General features: G+C 39.7%; 1 protein-coding gene across 12 annotated transcripts in view; it reads right to left on the reverse strand.

Annotated features, from left to right (window-relative positions):
- The window catches only part of KALRN (kalirin RhoGEF kinase), a 465,384-nt gene that overhangs the window by 246,887 nt on the left and 203,096 nt on the right, over positions 1–15,401 (reverse strand). For all 12 annotated transcript variants that reach the window (XM_063161744.1, XM_063161745.1, XM_063161743.1 and 9 more), the window contains exon 6: positions 6,056–6,178. In XM_063161744.1, coding sequence (XP_063017814.1) covers positions 6,056–6,178 — 123 coding nt within the window. The remainder of the gene's footprint in view (positions 1–6,055; positions 6,179–15,401) is intronic.

Consider the following 15,401-nt stretch of genomic DNA (forward strand, 5'->3'; position numbering starts at 1 on the left):
CTCAAAGAAGTGGAAGAATAGTTTTTTTTCTCAAACTGAACCTCAGACAGCAATGTAATTGCATTACAATACCCCCATTCTGCATAGGAATGTAAGCTGAAAATAAATAGCCATCATGACAGTGTCCCACACTGATGCACCATCACAAGACAAATGACAGCTGTCCTGCAGATTCCTGGAAAGTCACTTCATGTAAGCACTTTTCCTTTCTCCTTCCTCCTCACCAGAGGAAAGGAACATCTCAAAATTTGAGATGTTTTGCTAATGATGACTTACTGCTGCTTTCTTGTCTCTCTAAAATATTTCCAAGGGGCTTTAGAAATTTCTGGGAGTAAATCTGTAAGACCCTCAGGCATAAGGACAGACACAGCCCTGATGATTTTAGCAGCATTACTCATGGGCAAATAATAAATCAGAGATGGAAGTGTTTGTTGGAGCAGGATCTCATCAGAGTGAGTGGGAGCAAAACGTGGAAAGATATCTGCCAATCCAAACATGAAATGCAACAGAGCACTGCCAAGGTAGGCACAGGTCCAAACTAAGTTGTAAAGCAGGGCAAAGTATGTCTGCAAAGTGTGTGGGATACCTATGAAGTACATTCATCATAACTCTAGGTGCTAAATGGGAAAAAGATTGGGCCCCAGCCCTTTGAGCCACTCAATTCTCCCTGGCTGTGACAACTGTCATATAAATACTATAGATCTAAAGCAGTACCCAGCCTTCAGTCTTGTTTTTTCCTCTTATCACAAAGCCTTTTCTTAAAAATTGGATTTGGCTCAAAATTGTTTGATGAATTTTTAAGAAATAGCCATCTTTTTTCACAACAACTAGAGAAACCAATCGAAACTGTTCCAGAGCTTAAAGTATACTAAAAAAAGACACTGTGATTTGAAATTTTGACCACCAGCCACAGTCTAACATTTCTTTGTGTCCCTCTAGGTTAGAAACTGGAAATCATACTAAATGTTTAAGCCTTTTTCCCAGAAATCCTTCATGAGTAAAACCTCAGCCAAGATAATTTTGCAACATTTCAGGTCAATCCTTTTGGTGGGAAGTAGTGCAGCATCACTACAGGTGCTAAAACTTAAATGAGCTGTGCCAAAGTCATGGAACATTGCTGTGTTTGAAGAAAAAGTTCCCAAAGAAGTTTCAATTTCCTGTTGAAAATGGTTGTTTTCATCCTGATTGTGTTTATTTATTTTTATTTTTTATTTATCTCAGCCACTGCAATGCAATGGGCATGGAGGGAACAACTGTGAATTCTGTGGTTCCCAATGGCTCCAGTGCACAGCTGTGTTAACCAACAGGAGGGTAAGGGAAAGTTTAGCTGAACTGCAGCAGATGTTCTGAGAGTCTAGTTCTTAAGTCAGATAGATTTATATATTGTTATGTCTGTTGTATTTTTATACAGGGATAAGGAGGAAAATGTCTCTTTCCTATATGAGAATTTTTCATGGAAGGGTACCAACCCACTAACTCCATAGCTTTTTCAGCAGTAAGAAAGAAGCAGTTTGGGAATCACCAGCTCATGCCTCCATTCTTTGTGCACCAGGTGGAAAAGGCTCAGAAAACAAAGACTCCTGAGCTTCTCCTGCTCATTTTTGAGCAAAAAATGCACCTAAGTGCAGTATCACCTGTGATGGGCTCTTCTGTATTGCTGTAGCAGATTGAAGTAAAATGCAGCATGGCCTCTAGGCAATCCATAATTTACTTTCAGGAAAAACCCCAACATTTAACTGACCACAATCCACAAAATGCAAGACATTTCTGAACAAACATTGTAAGCCAGGTTTTTTCTTTCATCTTTATCTGCCAATGTGTAACGTTCTGAAGTAAAATAGAAAATCTATGCTGACGAAATTCATCTGTTGACATTTCACAAAGTTAAATTTTCCTTTCCCTCTGGTGTGTTCACTTCTATAAAGTGAGTGAATTGAGATTTCTTCTGTGTCAACATTATATAGATCTTTCAATCTTAACAGGAAATAAATTCAATACAGCAACTAATGTCTGTGACTTTGTTTTTCCTTTAGGCTTGGAAAATTCACAATAGTAGGTGCATGGAAAGTCTCACTTAAAATTTAACCTTACCTCATCTTTCTTTCAAACCTGAGAGGGGTCCCCAAAGAGGACCACTCAGGGATCACTCATTTATAGCTACCTAAGAGCACAATAGGTCAAAAAATGAGGAAACAGTATATTGTCTATAAGTAAAAGCACCTCAGATGACATTCTGTAGTCATGACACTAGGATGCACTGAGATTTTAGCTAATAAGTACCTTTCAGCATTGAACAAAATTTATTTTACATGTACTTGCATGCTTTTCAAAGGCACTTCTCATGGAAATTTTTTATTTGCAATATTTCATCAAAATCAGGATGAAAACAACCTTTTTCTACAGGAAATCTAAACTTCCTTGGGAAGTTTTTCTTCAAACACAGCAATGTTCCATGACTTTGACACAACTCATTATTTCAACTTTGAAACTTCAGTCGTAAAAGGGGAGTTTTTACCTTCTAAAAATCACTGGGCTGGAAAACAAAACCAAAATTTCCCTGCATGTAGATGGATATCATGATAGGTAAGAGTTTCTTTTACAGTTGACAAAAGCCTTGAGCAGTGCCTTGTAAGCTCCCTTGTAAGCTTCCCCTCTTTGTCCACCAACTCTCAGCCCAATTCTGTGGCCCAGCCAAGACCCTGATTCTGGTTCCCAGCTGTGACACATCTGTCCCACCAGCACAGCAAACACTGTGCACGTCCAGGTCCCTCCCAGATCGGAGCCCTCAGTGTCAGCAATGAGCACTGACAGAGATGGAGCTGCAACTGTGGAATGATCTCCCTCAGGGAAATACAGGCATTCATCCCTGATCACCTCCTGGGCTTGCTGGGAGACCTCCTCTCTAATGAAACCCTCCAAGCCCGGCTGGGACAACACTTTCTTGTGACACATTTTTGAAAAGAATGCCTGACGCAAAAAAATGAGCAGTGGAAAGCATTAAATCTGCATGGAATCTGGAGTGTTCATCTCATTTCCTAGAGGACTAGGTGAGATACTGTGATGGCAAGCAGCAAAGGTGGGCTACAAGAGAAGGGTTCTGCAGATTAGCTGAAAGTGAAATTTGATTGCTGAAGGGTTTTTCTTTAAAATAAAATAAAAAATAACCAGTTTATACTGTGCTACCATGACTTTAGAAACTATATGTGAAATGAGCCTACCACATAAATCCAAAGCAGAATATTTCAGTGACAAAAAAAAAAACCCCTCATGAGACATCTTTAAGACCTTTAAGTTTCTATAACAAGACCAATTACATGTAGCCTATGTAATATTGGATGGCATTTTAGCTCAGCCTACAGAAAAATACCATTCATTGAGGTAAGATATTGGGAATTTTCAACAGATATTATTAGTCTTTACATGATAATTGTAATGTGTTAGAAATATATTGTGATTTGGGATAAAATGGATCTCTGTGTGGTGTCAGGTAATTCCCTGACAACAAGACAAGCAGCAGTATCAACACTGAATACTCTCACTTTTGTGTGCAGAAAGCAGGAACTCATAATTTAAGGAAATTACAGATCCAGACATAAAAAAGTCCAGGCAAGGGAAATACAAATAACTTTGGTCAGAACAAATGGTTTGTACACGAGGTATACAAGTGCAGAGCTACACCTAGTATGCTTTGTGCCATACTGGAACACTGAGGATTTGTTTTCTAGTGAATTTATTAGATTATTGATATTGCTTGAAAAAGGTCTGAGTTAAATATTCATCTTTGTGAGAAGTGTTATTTCTTCAGAATAAACATTATACAGCTGTGATAAGGAGTAACAATTTATTTTGAAACTGAAGTGAAAACAAGCACTGCCTCGAATCACAGGGAAAAAAAATAATCTATGCTCCTTATTTGAAAGAAAAATACCACACTACAGTTTATTACCTCAAATATATGATTTCCCACATCCCACATTGATCATTTAGAAGGCAGAATTATTGTAACAAACAGAGTAGAAATTGTTTTTCCAAAAGGGAGCTTTGGTCACAGCATGCCTATGGAGGTGTATGGGAAGATCACGCAACAAAAGGCATGACCCAGTAAACATTAGGGATGTGCATTTTCTAGAGGAACTGTAAAAGAAGACTGTATTTTAATTACTATTAGTTATGCCAGGCTTACAGGACAATAGGCACAGTGTAAAGAAAAACGACCCTGAAAAACAAACACAACCAAAATAAAACACCTCAGAGACCCAAGATCTGATCCAGCTTTCACTGAAGTTTGTAGGCTTTTTCCCTGCTAAACATGCAGCCATCTTTAGCTACTTTGTCCTCCAGATCTCCAATAGATACTGATTTTAATGTGTTAACAAAACAAAACAAAATTCAATACCATAAAAAAGCCCAAGCTCCACAACCAAAAAAAGTGCCTCAAGATTTCATTATTTTATTACTCATACTTCTGAGTAATAAACAGCTGAGCTATTCTCAGTCCAACAGTTGCTGATGTATTGCATGTAAAAAGATCCAGCTAAATTATACATCAAATTTCTACCAAAATCATTAATTTCCTGTTAACAGCAATGATCTCTTTCCAAGCCTAACTCCCAGTTATTTTAAGAAAAGAATACTAGACACCATTATTTTACATTACCATATTTTGTTGTATTATTAGCACAAAAAAGGATAAAGGGAGATCCTCAAGCCTGACTCTTCTAATGGTATTTCTGAAGAATTATGACTGAATTTGCATATTTTACAAGTCAAATGAATTTTAATGCAGTCACCTCCAGGACACGTTTACTTATTGGGACTCTGAGAGCAGCAGTGTTATATGGAAGCAATGTTATCCTGGATTTTGCTAGATGGCACTGTGAGGGCAAGTTTAACTACCATGTGCCTAGAGCCTGGTTTTGAGTGCTCTGCTCTGATATAATCACAATAAACACATTAATAGGCATTACAAACATTTCTCATCTCCCACTGTTATGCAATGCCCTAGCGAGGCACAGTGCTTGAAGTGAGGAATAGCTGGCTAGGTGGAAGTGGCCTGTGGAATTCAGGTCAGAGAAGTTAATTACCTGACCTGGAATTTGGCCAGAACCCCAGGGTTAATGCCTGTAACCTGATGAAAGCAGTGTGGGGTCTTTCACTTCCTGGGGTAGTCGGGATCTCTTTTTCCCAGTTCAGTCAGCTGCTCTCCAGTGCCTTCCCCTGGGGCTCTCCAGCGCCTTACACCACCAACTTCAGCCCCCCCTGAGGTGTCAGCCCCTTGCAGCTGCAGCCTGACCCTGCACAGCAGGAGGAGGCTTCACCTGCTGGAGTGCTTCACTCAGAGCAGGCTTTGCTGGAGCTGACAGTGTTCAGAGAGGGCTCATCTCTGCACTGCACAGCTGCAGCAGGGGGTATACGTGCATTTTGCCATCTCACTGCAATGATCAAAACATCAATACATCCTGTCCTCATTTCTGTGCTGAAAGCAGGGCGGTTTCCAGGACAAATAACCTTATGTCTGGAAAGAATAGGAAAATGACCAAAGCACTTATAAAGGCATAATGATGGTTTGCTTTTTTGAAAAAGAAAAGTAAATAGAGCCGGATTCAAAAGTTCTGACCAATTAACAACAGAAAAAGGCAAAATCCCACTGTGGCCACAACTGACAGCTTAATTAGTGTCTCCTTTTCAAGGTTTTGAAAAGTACCTTATATTTAAGGTATATACCTCCACCCTCTGTGGAGAGCGCAGTATAAATTATTAAGGTGCATCCTACAGCTCTCATTAATTCCCAGTCAAAGAATTGTCGAAAACTTAAAAAATATTGTATTTGCTCTGCAAAATGTAAACAAACTCCACAGGACTGAGCTGCTCTTAAGTCAAGGAGTTACCATACATCAGTGTCTGGCTGGACAGAGCAACACTGCTGCTGCCACAGCCAGCCTGACCTTCCTTACATCACCTCTCACTGGTCCCTCACTCCCTGAGCACTGGAGATGTGGCCTCCTGTGCTGGCCCTCTCCTCCCCCCTGTGCTGCTCACAATGCCCTCAACTCACCATGGAATTCATGGCAAAGTGGTTGTGCTGTGTCTGCAGGTCCAGGGCGTGTTGGTAGCTCACACCGATCTCTGTGTGGCTCTGCAGGAACAACTCCTTGTTGTGGCTGATCCAGTCGAACATCTAGAAGGATTCACACAGAGAGAGGGAAAAAAAACACAGTTAGACAAGGAAGGAAACAGTAAGAGATAGTGCAAAATATAAAAATCCTCTTCTGAGATAGACGTGTATGCAACACAGCCAAAATCATCTCACCTATGATCCTCAATAAAATAAACTGCTGTTGAGCAATGGAAGCATTGAAGTTATCACCAAATTTGACTATTAACAGAATTATAGGTCAGGAAAAATAATTTATTAAACATGTTATTCAGTAAGCTTGATCCCACAGTCTTGTCCTATAAATAATGGGAATTTCATATACAGAAAAATGTCAGCAGAGGGAACAGTAATCAGGGATTGCTTCATTGACCAAAGATCAAGCAGTTGATAAAGTACTTTTAATTCACAAGTGGGCCAAAAATTCAATAAATATTAGTGATGCAATTTTCTCAAACCCCTTTCTGTTTTATCTATATATAAAGTTTCCAAATATTACATTCAAATAGCCAGCTGACTTCCTACACTTTTATTTCCTAGATCTTTCCAAGTTCAAAGTCAGAACCCAGCCTTTCTGCCACTTACTGTTTTTGGGAATGAAGAGGAAAAAAAAGAAAAAAGTATTTTATTAGTATCTATAGAGAGCACACATTTGAACTTCTTCCACTTCCAAATGTATTCCCAAGCAAAATGGATTGTTCAGTACTTCAGAAACAGATAGAAATATATTGAATAAAGCTGATGAAACTCATTTCTTATTCAGAAGCACGTCAGTGTGACATTTCAATCTGCAGCCCATTCATTCATTATAAGCTGTCACAACCCAGCTAAGAGATAGTGCATTTATGTTTCAGCTTGTTCTGTGTTGTGCTGGAGACTAAATGCATTCAAAGTGAGAACTTTCCATTCTTTACTCTTGACTGCTGCTCTGCAGGCAATTGCAATCTCAGATCTTTTCTGCAAATATTTTTTTTTTTGCAGAATCTCTTTAAAACCCTGTTTTCTTATCTCCATTCCAGTAACCTGGGGAATTGTCCACTAATAAGGACTCTTTCATAACAATAAAAATAATAATAATAATAACAACAAAACCCCCTTAATTCATTACAAAAAAGAAAAGCTAATTACGGAGGCTGCACAGGTCAGGTCAGTGTAGTCCCTGGTCTTAGACAGTCTTAGAGAAAGTGTTTTAAGTGTAAAGAGTTTAAGTGTTTTAAGGTAGAAAGGCAGTGATGCAGCTTCTAAGTAACCACCTTAGGGTGAAATATCAGTCCAGATCTTTGTTATACATTTACATATCCTCCAATAAAAAGCTGGTTTGTTCTTAGCACTGCATAACAACTTTTGACCTGTGACAGCTGAAGAACACTCAGAGCCCACTGCTGTGTTGCTGTAGCTGCTCAGGGTCAGTTCCCCATTCCCTGTGGAGATGGGGCTCCTGGGAGGAGAGGAAAGGCCCTGCATGGGTCACCAAAGATTCCTGCAGGAAAAACAGCATTTCATGCTGAGCACTCAATCCAGCTTGGGAGTGCTCTGCTGTACCGAGGGGATTTGCAAAAATAACACTGAATATCCCTTTCAACAAAAGAAAAATAAACATTCCAAGTGTCACCAGACACACTACACTGACCTGGTCCCCAAGACACTGTCACATACGCCTGAGTTCTTAATCTTTTATTTATGAAAATACACTTGCAGCTACAGAGTCTACATCAGCCTTGTATTTTCTGTTGATAAATAGTCCTAAAAGCTGAATTTGGTTCTAGTTACAAAGATGCAAGTCTAAAGTAATATCAATGCCATGGATACTTTCTACCAATGGAGCTGATCAGGCCTATCAGCATTTTTTAAGGAAATATAAGTAACAAAATTTTTGCAAGGATGAGGTCAGAGCTTTCAAACTTTACTGCCAATTAAACTGAATGAAACTACCTAGTACACCTGAAGAGACATTAAAGCTTTCTCATCTGATTCCTTTTTCTCACTTTATGAAGATTTAATAAGCAACATTAGCACAACATAATTTGCTACACTTGTGAGCTTAAAGGGGAAAAAAAAGGACAGGAAAAACATAAAGGTAAAAAAGAAAGGAAAATTCCATAACAGCCAAGTTCAAGTCCTAACAACAAGATTTTATGTCTCTGAGGAAAGACCAACAGAGATTTCTTGTAAGTAGATATATGTTTGATGAGAACATTTTTTTTAATGTTTTAAACAATCTAAAGATAGTCAGGGAAACGAAAATTGGCAGCAATCCACTAAAAATAAACAGTAAATTTAATATTTTATGCTCAGCAAAGCCAAATCAGGATCTTTTTAAGACAAGTAATTCAAACAAGTAATCTATTGTTCTGTGGATAGGGAGCATTTCCTTTATCTAATCTATACACTTATTGAAGGATGAGAACTTAGCTTAAGTTAAACCATGCTTCTCTCTTTTAATGTAAAATAATAAACTATTAAGAAAAAGAAAGGAAGTTTAAAAGATTATTTGCCTTTTTTTTGTCTTGTTAAATCAGCTGAAATATGACAACAGTTTAAAGGATGCCCTTCAAGAGTTTTGAGCAACACTGAGCAATAGACCTCAATGATGAGATATGTAAGTATTACACAGTACCACAGGTCACAAGAGTTCCTTAACAATGATGGGATTTAAATAAATACCTAAAAATGGGGTCTTATTTACTTTTGAAATACAATGGATTGTGCTTTCAAACTTTTTTCTTGGACCAAAAACTCTAAAAGGGTCTTAAACAATTTTCTGCTAATAATGTGACTCCAAGTTGAGACTCCAAAAACAGCAGATGAAATGTGAGTTGTGATGGCACCGTGAGAGTTTGCAACACATGGTCAGGAGGTTTTGATATGAAGGTTTGTCAGCATTGTCTGGCCTGGCCCATATTACCAGCAATATTTCCTGAAAGCTTTCAAGTGAAACCTGTTTTCCACATGAGAAACTCTGATGCTTCCTGTGTTCCTGAAGCGAGTGTGCTGCCTCGTTTGTTTAATTAAAATGCACCATTACGGATGTGAACATGGCAATGACCCAACAATTGCTGTTTCTCTCAACACTGCAAGCACTGCCCCAGCTTCAAGGGGCTAACGTGGGCTCCTGGAAAAATGTTCAAGATCCTTTGACAAGTCAGTTTCCCTGCCAAAGGAATGAGTTTTTAATACAATAAATATCAAAGAGTGGAGAATGTACCCTGTGAGATCAGTTAAAGCCAGATAGAGTGTCAGCAAACAGATTTTCTGTGTCACTCTAAAATTGCTATACAGCACTGTATCAACTGATCTCATCCCATCCATGAAAAAAACTCTCTTAACAAACCTAGTCTAGTGATTATCACAAAATGAATGGATCTTTAATTATTCCTGTGACTTACTTCTTAGTTGGAGCCATGCTGACTGCCAGTGAAATAATTCTGCTCTCAAGCCTTCTAATCACTCCTGCAGTCATGAATTCACACTAAACAGCAGCACAGAATAACTAAGATTGGACATTACATCACTAAAAACACATGAAGCAACTGTCCTCAGTGTCTCCCAGACTGGCACTTCTCCACATTGCTGTAGATAATCTGGAGGCCAGTTAAGTACTTAGGAGTTTTCCAGTGACTGGGAAGCAGGAGGAGGGATTAAGCACACTTAGGAAAAAGATAAACTTTCAGTGTGATTATCTCTTGTAGACCTGTTTCTAAAAATACATAAAGAAAATTGAATGCATGTGCTGAAGAATGTGAAGTGCTACATTTAATTAAGGAAATTAGTCTTTTATGAGAGTCAGAAGAACTAAGAATGATCCAAAGGGTCTCTTCTCTATGCATTTTAAGAATCTAGCCTCACTGTCCCTAGTGATCATATAAGCACCAGTAATTATTATAGATGTGGTCTTGAGGCAACTTCACTTGAGATTAGGGTATCAGATCACAGCTCCAGCATCAGTCCTGCTGGCAACAACAAGTTCTTAACCTCATGTTTTGTCATCATAGTTGATGAGTTACTAGAAAATCCAGGTTAAGTGTTAGACCAAACAGCAGGACTCAAGCTGGTCATGGATAAGTCCTACAGAGAGAGAATGTGACTCCATATTTTCCCTGGATTTGTAACATCTGGCAGGCCAGTGAGAACAGGGTGAGAACAGCTGTTTGAGAACAGACAAGAAACACAGGGATATGGAACAGCATGTATGCAGGCTGTGCACAGTCCAGCTCTACATCAGCTAAAATGAGATTTATAACATAATTTCAGATAAAAACCTCTGCTCTCTGGCTTTTGTCAGTGCTTGCTGAGGAGCATCAGCACTGGATTCTGAACACAGTGGTGCAGAGCACCGCAGGTTGATGTGCCCAGCACATGGCTGGCAGCACACCCCATGCCAGTGGTATTGATGGGAGGATTACAGTCCTCATGGCCTTGGCAGCCAGTGAACTGAACATATTTATTAATGAAATTGTTTATACATGCTGGAAATAATAAATCCCAAATCTATTGAACACTCTACTAGGGCTGGAATTAATTATGAACTGGCTTGTAGCAAATCATCTTCTCTCTAAGTTCTGAGCCATAAATATCAAACTCATATGGTTAATTAAGGGCAGAATGATAACCATTATAGCAATATAATCTTGAGGAACAATATAGGGTACATATAAAGAAAACAGTTCCAAAGGGACATTCAGATCAAGTCCAATCACTCCTTTTGGCAGCCAACCACAGGATAAAATTTCCTTTCATAAAGGGATGAAGCTCCACCTGAAAACTAGTGAAGTGCTACAGCCCAGCTCCTCCTGTGATAAGCAATTCCAAAAACTTTCTGCTCCTGTTACTGAGCTCTTCACATACTCTCTGATCTACACAAGGCTCATATCCAGTCTATACACATTTTCTCTTAGGTCAACATTTCCCTACAAGTTAAAAAAGTCCTCCCAGGTGTTAAACCTTTTCCAGTGTGGACCAGGTGGGGTCATTGTCTCTTCTGCTGTTTGTTTTACTACAGCAGCTCTTTTGAAGCTTCTTAAGATACACAGTCTTTCTCTGCACTTGTTTTAGTTCATGGGTATTTTTCAATCCCAACTGAGATTCTAAGGACTAACCCTAAGGACTTTTTGAAATGTTGATTTTATTTCTTTTTTGGAAATACTCCAGCTGACATCATTTAGGATAACTTGTGCAGTGCTTCTGGCATCAGTTCTAGAAAAGGAGATATAAAAATGGGAGAGCAACAGCTGCTGGATCAACGTCAGTACCTTCTGCTTTGCCTCACTATCTTTACTCTTGGTAGTTCCCTGCACAAATACTGACAAAGACCAGTAGTGTTTACGTGATTTGCTCTGACAAGCACAACTCAGATGATGTTCTGAATAAAAGCAAGTTCAGGAGCACTTAGGGAAAAGACAAGACAGGGTTTTGAAATCCAGGTAGTCATAAATGCATTCTCTCAATATGCACCCATATGCTGCTAACAAAGAGACAAAAAATGTTAATCTAAAAGAATGTCCTGCCTGTAGTTGTGGAGAAGGTAGATCAGTAATTATATGCCAGGTGAAATCCCTTTTAGATCAGAGCTTTCCAATCTCTTCCAATCTGTAGACCCCATAATTTTTTTCAAGGCAAGCACTGTAGCCACTTAAGGTCTTCAAAGAATAAATCTGTTTTATCAAATACCTTTTTCAACCACTAAGGAACTTAATATCCATGATTCACAGGTTGGGAAATGCTAGAGGTAAGCATACATTGCTTATTAAAGAGAGGTCCATTTAAGAGTCCATGTGCATTTGGTATTTTCAAAACTGTCCAGCCAGTGTTAAACTGAATAATCTACAACAGAAAGTGGAAAGTTCCACTCTCAGAGCATGTACAGCTAAGCAAGTTCATTTTTATATATTTCCACAATATAAACAATAACACACACACACACAACAATGACTGCCAGAGTCCCTCTCTTGAGGTTTACAAAGTTTCCAGCTACAAGGTCTATTCCTATCTCATTAAGGGAGTTCAAGTATTCTCAACAACTCAATTAAAACAAAAATCAAGGCATATTTCTCACATCTTTTACAATTGAATTTAGCCAGCATTTGAACAAAAAGAATACTGGGTAAGAGATTTGTGGTACTCACAGTCTACTGACATGCAAGGGCATGATCCAGGAAAAATTTGCATGTGAGCTAACTTTATAAGAGGCATTCAAGAAACTCCCCCAATGTCTCCAGACTAGAATCAAAACTACAGTTTAATTGGAACCAGCCATATGTCTAGGTCACCAAAACGTCTGGGAAAGGCCAACAGAAGTGCAACACCTCTGTGAAGGAGCACATGGGAAATGCCAACAGTCTAAAGAATCAGGACTTCTGCCTGGAATACAGAAAAATCCCTCCAGTCAAGCCCCTGAGCTAAATTCAGCAGAAGACAGCACTGATGCGGGCTGTCCAGGCAAGCTGGTCCCAAAGGGATAAGGAGCCAGAAATAAAGACTCAGCAGGTAGAACAGGGGGCTCATTAAGCAGAGCCTGTCCCACAGCCCCTGAGGTTTACAACTGACAGCAACAAGACTTAAGGAAGAAGACATTGTACAAGTTCTGGTGACAAGACAAGTCCAAGCTTAAGCTATGAAGTCAACCAGCAGGCCAGGATCAGGCCCAGTGAGGGTAACCAGGCTCAGATGCAGCCCCAGGTCCACAGCAATGAGGGAGGTCCCAGGTCATCCACAAAATGAGTTGATGGATCAGTATCTGGCTCAGCAGGGCCTGTGGCCAGGCAGAGCAGGGCTATAGCAAAGCTGGCAGTGAGGTTGGTCATTAATGTCCAGCAGTGCCCACAGGGCCCTTACAGTGGGCTGAATACCTCCACAGTCACCAGGAAAATGGCTGTGAAAATGGTAGGAGGGTACTGGCTACAGAATAAATTTTGGACTTAAAGAAAACTTTGATAGCACATCTAATTTTTTTTTCATTAATCAACAAATTTTATGAAAATTGTTTCAATAAAAAAGTCTCCAATCTGCTGTAATTCCTGCTGCCACTTTATAAATACAGCCTTAATTAAATCAAAGCACTTGTAGCTTTAAAATAGAACTCTGCATACATCTAAATGCTTTGCTCAGCCAGGGCCTAAATGCAACGTTGTGTTTGTTTTTGTGTTTGTCTCGTGTTTACAGATGGTGACGGACAAGCCAATCCTTCTGCCAGATCTTTCCCTTTCACATGTGCTCTGTGCAGTCCACGGCCAGGATAAATTGGTGTCGTTCCAACGAGGCCAATTTACACCAGCTGAAGATTCAGACCCACAGCTGTATTTGTGTAAACCTCAATGCTGCATGAACACAGTTTTTCCATTATGAATATCTGTGTATATGATTCATAGAGTACAGTAAGTAAGGCTACAGCACATTAAATTATTCCAGACAATGGGCCCAACTATCAACCCACTAGAAAATTAGCGAGATGTGTGACGTGACAAATAGCTTTGTATTTATAGCAGAGCACCAATTCCATACTCACACTGAATGTTCCCACTAAATGCCAGAGTAAGAGATCTGTGTATTTTTTTTTCCTGACACATATCAAGCCACAGCCATGTACAAAGTAAGGCATCTGATTCCTACAGTTGTAGGAGTTTTATTGTTGAGGGTAGGAGAAAATTACAGATCCTGAACATATAAATAGAACTAATGACATCTGGGTGTGTTTTTATACATCTGCATCGTTTGCTTGCTTTTTAGATATTGCACCTTTCCACCACACTTAGTAACATCAAACAGGCATTCCTGGAAAGGATTCTCTGTTCCTTAAAATGGAAATGGCCTTTTCTGGGCACAGATCATCTACAGAGAACTGCTTGCTGTCTAGGTGGAAATTAATTCATTGGTTGGATAGGAAATGTAATACTAAAAGATATAAACAGAAAACAGCCACATGAATGGAAAACACAGTGTAAATTATGAAAATTTCCTCCCCAGATGGAGATTGTCCTTTCAGTTTTCAGAAGAAATTTTCATTCAGTTGAAAATGCTGTAGGAGTTTGGTGACTTTGTTATAGACCCTGGTTCTATTCCTGGCTGAATGTGTAACATTCCTGTGACTCCAAATAGCTGCCACTAAGAACAAACCAGCCAGACAGATGTTTGCTGGTTTGTAGCAGAATTGTGGCATTTCCTCTACCAAACCCATGTGTGTCTGAGGTCCAGAGATGCAGCTGGTTGTAACCACAGCTTTAAACACCTGACTGCCCCCATCAGCAGTGCCCCTGGATCTCACAACGTGGCCTTCAGGGCGTCCTGAGCTGGCATCACCCACTTCCTACCAGCTTTGGCACCAGGGGAGGCCCCATCAGGGAGAATCATCTGACCATGCTGCCAGGGACATCCACCAGACAGGGAACACCTGGAAACAAAGTGTCAGGGAAAGAAAATGAGGGGTGCTGAGGCACACTGTGCTGGAGACACACTGTGTGGTCACACCTGAGGGACGAGTGGCCCATGTCAGAGCAGGAACTCTAAGGAACAGCAGCAATAAAAAAAAATAAGAATCAGAGAATAGCTGTAATAACAGCAAAAAGAAACTTATGTGAATATTATTCCTGACATGCCCTGCTGCCCACCAGCCCACCAAAAAACTTTTGATGGACTGGGTATAAACCAAGACCTAAATGAGGGAAATTTAAGCTGGTGAAAAGTAGGTGTTTATGGCAGTGTGTCCTGCTTTTTCCTTTCAACACCCAAATCAAGATCAGAAGTTTGTGTTCATAAGCTTTAAATGGAGCAAAATTCTTCAATTCAAGACTGTTTTGTCTGTGACACCTCTTCAGCACCTGTGCAGGACATGAGGCATCCAGGACTCTGGTGCCAAATAATACAGAGGGGTCTTGCAAGACATGAGGGTTCAAGAAAATATTTCTGAATTACATTCTCTGTAATGTGCATGATTTGTAAGAAGAAAAGTCAGAGCCACCTGGTTTAAAATTACACTGATACTTCTGGAAGCTATCCACAGACCATGCTCCTGGGTTTTCCTCTTCAACCCTCACCAGCTCCAGAGAAGACAACCTCTCAGCTGTACACCCACCTTTATCTGCTCTCTATAAATAGATATAAAGACACACTTTTAAGACCCCAAGCTCTGCCAAGTGTGGGCCATTGAAAACATTTTAGCCAGGCCAGGAAGACATTAATTTAGAAATAATCACATCGCTACATCTGAAAGATGCTGCACAATAAGTCTGTGAACCTCATGTACAGCTTAATTACA

Source organism: Melospiza melodia, chromosome 8 (genome assembly GCF_035770615.1).
Source record: "Melospiza melodia melodia isolate bMelMel2 chromosome 8, bMelMel2.pri, whole genome shotgun sequence".
NCBI lineage: Eukaryota > Metazoa > Chordata > Aves > Passeriformes > Passerellidae > Melospiza > Melospiza melodia.